The sequence below is a fragment of the Etheostoma spectabile genome, chromosome 3, assembly GCF_008692095.1.
Source record: "Etheostoma spectabile isolate EspeVRDwgs_2016 chromosome 3, UIUC_Espe_1.0, whole genome shotgun sequence".
Lineage (NCBI taxonomy): Eukaryota > Metazoa > Chordata > Actinopteri > Perciformes > Percidae > Etheostoma > Etheostoma spectabile.
The window spans coordinates 27758907-27763467 of record NC_045735.1 but is presented as its reverse complement, the minus strand read 5'-3'; the positions used below and the strand labels follow the sequence as shown (position 1 = coordinate 27763467).

The 4561-nt window shown below is 41.9% G+C and overlaps 1 protein-coding gene across 6 annotated transcripts in view; it reads left to right on the top strand.

The window, feature by feature from the left end:
* The window catches only part of sipa1l3 (signal-induced proliferation-associated 1 like 3), an 80136-nt gene that overhangs the window by 62810 nt on the left and 12765 nt on the right, over nucleotides 1-4561 (top strand). For all 6 annotated transcript variants that reach the window (XM_032507918.1, XM_032507922.1, XM_032507920.1 and 3 more), the window contains 4 exons: nucleotides 301-399; nucleotides 519-694; nucleotides 3373-3624; nucleotides 4004-4186. In XM_032507918.1, coding sequence (XP_032363809.1) covers nucleotides 301-399; nucleotides 519-694; nucleotides 3373-3624; nucleotides 4004-4186 — 710 coding nt within the window. The remainder of the gene's footprint in view (nucleotides 1-300; nucleotides 400-518; nucleotides 695-3372; nucleotides 3625-4003; nucleotides 4187-4561) is intronic.

The following is a 4561-nucleotide window of genomic DNA, read 5'->3' as shown; positions in this document are numbered from 1 at the left end:
GTGTGTGTGTGTGTGTGTGTGTGTGTGGAGAATAACAGTATAAGAGTTTATTGTTTTAAAAATTCCAAATAAATGCATCATTTTAGGTGATGTCGTCTCATAATTTATGTGCATATTTATAATAGTATTGATAGATTTCAGTAAGTAATGCTGTTCCTGCTAATTAAATTCCCCTTTCAGGCAGTTTTATGTTTTTTTTTCTTTGTTTTGGCAGATACCTAGAGAACTAAGATCATGATGATACTGTAAATGATATAAAATAACATGTATTTGCTCGCATCATGTCCTCTCCTTGGCCAGTCGTTGACAGTGGGGTGTGAGACCGTGGATATGACTCTGAGAAGAAACGGACTGGGACAACTGGGCTTCCATGTTCGCCTGGACGGCACCGTGGCTGAGGTACCATCAGATAACCATCTGCCACACCAGATCCCCAATACTCATCTATAAAATGTCTTGGCTGCACGTAACTGGCTTGTTTGAAGACTTTTTTTCTGTATTTTTTTTTTTTATTGCAGGTGGAGGAATATGGTTTTGCATGGCAGGCGGGACTGAGACAAGGCAGTCGGTTGGTGGAGATCTGCAAGGTTGCCGCAGTGACGCTGACTCACGAGCAGATGATCGACCTCCTGAGGACGTCGGTCACGGTCAAAGTTGTCATCATTCCTCCATACGAAGAGGGGGGGCCTCGCAGGTGTGTTAAAATGTCTTTGAAGCTAAATGAATAAACAGCTGTGGTGAATACAGATGTTGAGGCGACAGCATTGCTGAGTGTAAGCAGGCAGTAGTGGAAGGACGTAAGTGAGCCAGAGTGAGTGCAGAGCGCTCTTCACTCAAACACACAAAAGCATGGAAGAGGTAGTGGCCAGACTCCAATGTTCTGAGGGGATTTGTGTGGGAGTGTGTAATAAGAGGAAACGAGTGAACAGAGTGAAAGAACAATGTTTGGTTCGAGAGGGAACTAGGCAGAACGAGGCATGGAGACGAGACAAAACCAAGCATTTGTTTAACTGAAACAAAAATATGAAACCTGCCTTTCTTTGTTTTTTCCTCCTTCATATCTAGTCTCATCTCAGCTTACTAGGCTTACGTCTTGTTTCCCCTCCTCCCACGATCTTTTTCTTTTGCCTGCGGTCATCCTTTTCCAACCTTTCATCTACACATACGGTCTTGACAAAGACAGAATAACGAGGCTTTACGCTGATGTGGTGTTGTCAAGGTGAAGAACTGATGTTTGTGTGTGTGCGTGTGTGTGTGCGTGTGTGTGTGTGTGTGTTGTGTGTGTGTGTGTGTGTCGCGTTTCTGACTGAAAGCCAGCGCTTTTAAAAACAGTCATTGTGGCTGACTGTGTGATCACGCAATGGTTAAATATCTTTAATGTTGGAGGCAGTTTAATTACACCATATTAAATCCCTTTGATACACACACATAAACACACATGCACACTCTGACTCATTTGACGTTGTGTGCCAGGCAAGCAGATTGCATGAGATTAGGGCCTGGAATCTGCAGGGGGAAAAAAGGAGACCACAAAAAATAAATAAAAAAAGAGTGGAAGTGATTAATTAAAAATGCAGGCCCTGTGCGAATGAAAACGAGGGAGAGAGAAAAAAAGAGAGAGAGAGACAAAGCAGCTGGGATTGTTGAGTTGGAGAGTCAGAGAAGCGCTCGGTAAGGAGGACATGTCTCAACACCACAGAGAGTGAGAGAGGCGGGTGGAGGAGAGAAAGGAAGAGAAACCAGATTTGGAAGTATTATTCCTTTCTGCTCTGACTCGTGGCCGTGCTCGCGCAAGATGGACGGATACAGAGGTGAAAAGGGGGTGTGTGTGTGTGTGTGTGTGTGTGTTCCAGCTGTGTTAGCTTGATTGAAAAAACACTGCATGTTAACATATGTAGGTTTGTACTACTGCTATGTAACAATATGGACATTGATTGAGTTTTTAGTATGCCTTGATTGAGCAAAGTGTCCAAACCACATGTTGTGTTCATTGATTAAATAAGTGTGCACTGTTGTTATTTTCTACAGATGTATTTGTGTTTTCTGTTTACATATCTGCAGCTTTCATTTGATGTTTTACATTCTTGTAGCAGAGTAGATGGAGGGTGTAGTTTGACAAGGCTCTACATTTAGTCCAGGTTAAACAATAAAGAAATCTAAATTATAAGAAACATATTTTCTCACTTACCTCTGCTGGTATCTGTCCATCCAGATAGTTTTGATGTTTATTTATTTGTGCCACTGAGATTTCTTCTTCCACCACAATACAATTGAGGTGAATGGAATTTAATTTATTCTGCTCACAGCATTGAATATGAACTATTTACATTTTAAATGTCCCTGTTAATCAGAATAATCCAAACTGTTCACAGTGTACAGTTTTAATTGGAACTGTTAATCATATGTATGTGTATATGTGTGTTTGTTGTTGTTGTTCCTGTTGTTTGTACTTTGGGTTAGAGCTATAACAAAAATGAATAACCAATTAGTTAATAGACAGAAAATTGACAACAATTTTGATAATCAATTTGTCGTTTAAGGCAAGTTTATTTGACTAGAACATTTCATACACAATTCAAAGCCTTATATAATGTATTTAAAGATTTTTTTTTAATTTTTAATTTTTAAATGTTAAGAACAGAGACAAATGCAGTATAGGAGGGCAAGATAGTTTATGGTGAGGATTTCTGGTTCAAATAATCAATTTTAAGCAAGAATGCCCAAAATGTCAGTAGTTTAACTTCTCAAATATGAATATGACAGTAAATTAACATCTTTGGATTTAAGACTTGGCCAGACAAAATAACACTAAAAAAACATTCTGCAGATTGATTTATAATGATTACATGCAGTCCTAATTGGGGTGAACCAACCCTTTAAGGCACATCTCTCTTTTTTCAATCTTTGCTGTTCTTTGTGTGTTTGTTTTTTTAATCCTACTCCTGCCCTGGTTTGGTTTACTATGAGTTTCACACCTTTCTTCCATGGCTGCCCTTCTCACTCTCATCTCCTACTCTGTCTTCCTTTCGGTATTTGTCTTGACTTAAATACATCCTCTAAGCTGTTGCAGGCTGTGTGAGTGAAATGATGATGTGTAAAAAGATATGTGCTATGAGAACATTGAACACATTTTAGTTGTGGTTGTGTCCTGAGTTGATCCAAAAAAGATTTATTGAGCAGTTTTCACACACTGAACTCAGTACAGAAGCCACCGTTCTGGTCCAGCTGCACTCCAGATCTTCAGAGAGGACACTGGTGCTTCTCATCAGTGCGTTTTTGCTGAGGATCAAAATCTGTGGATGAAGGCGAGGACATTTAAGTGGCAAGCAAGTTAAGTTCAAAATTCACTTGTTGTGCTGGGTGTCTCTGTAGGGGCTGCACAGAGGAGTATGAGATGAAGACCATGGAGCAGAAGCCAGAACCTGAGCCTCTGGCAGCAGGCTATCGACCCCCCCCCCGCCCGACGTGGCGATGGGACAGCCCACCCATTCCTCCAGGGCTCCACAGTGCCTCCAACCCGCAGCGCTGGGCTCCCATGGGCCCCCCACCTCCTCCCCTGCCCCGCTCACACAAGACCCTGATGCCTGTTCCCTACAGGGAGCCCCAGCACCTCATCTCTAAGAGGTGAGACTCAGAGAGCCACTGCGCTGTAATTTAGTAAATTACAGAAGAGACCCAATTGGGTTATTTATAACTTTATTATATTATCGGTAGCGTAAATATTAGCAATTATTATTTATCTAGATTATCTGATATGTAGTACTGATAGGAACAGATCACTATTTAGTTTTGTTCTCAGTTGCTACCCACACATCTTGCTTGGAGCTGGTGTCTCACTGTCTTGTGCCAAAGTTTATAACCACAACCAAATCCTGTAATGTTTGTCATTCAAGTTAGATAAATGGTTTCTTGTGTTCTTGTAGCAGTCTGATTCCTATACCTCACCTCTCTGGGGTCTGTTGTTTGTTCTGTTGGTTAACCACCCTATTTGTATGTCCTCCAGGCCAGTGAGCTACCCAGAGAACCACTACAGTCTGTCTCCTGCAGTAGGCGACAGAATGCTACCCTACAGAAACCCCTCAGCCAGCTTCTCCTCACCGTCCTCAGGCCTGGTTGGCCTCTCCACCATGGGGCCACCTGGGATCACACCAGGCCCCTTCGTACGCTACAAACCCTCCCCCGACAGGTGACTTTATGTTCTCCGAGCTCTCCTCTGTCACTCCTTTGATCTTGAATAAGCATGTTCAATGTTACTCATAACAACTGCTTTGTGTGCTAATGGTGGATTTTATCTGTTTGTAAGATGAGGCTGTATAAATAATTCATGTCTGCAGTTAGATGTGTGTAAACACACTGTCTCCTCACAGAGGGATCTGTTGTGTGGGCGGCTCTTCCTCACTGTGTGGAGGTTGATTATATCTTGCCCAACCCAAAGAAATTAGCTTATTCAACCGCCATCAGGATGCAAAACAGAAATTCAAATCCAATCTCTCTGTGTGTAAACTAATATACAAAGTGTGTGTGTGTGTGTGTGTGTGTGTGTGTGTGTGTGTGTGTGTGT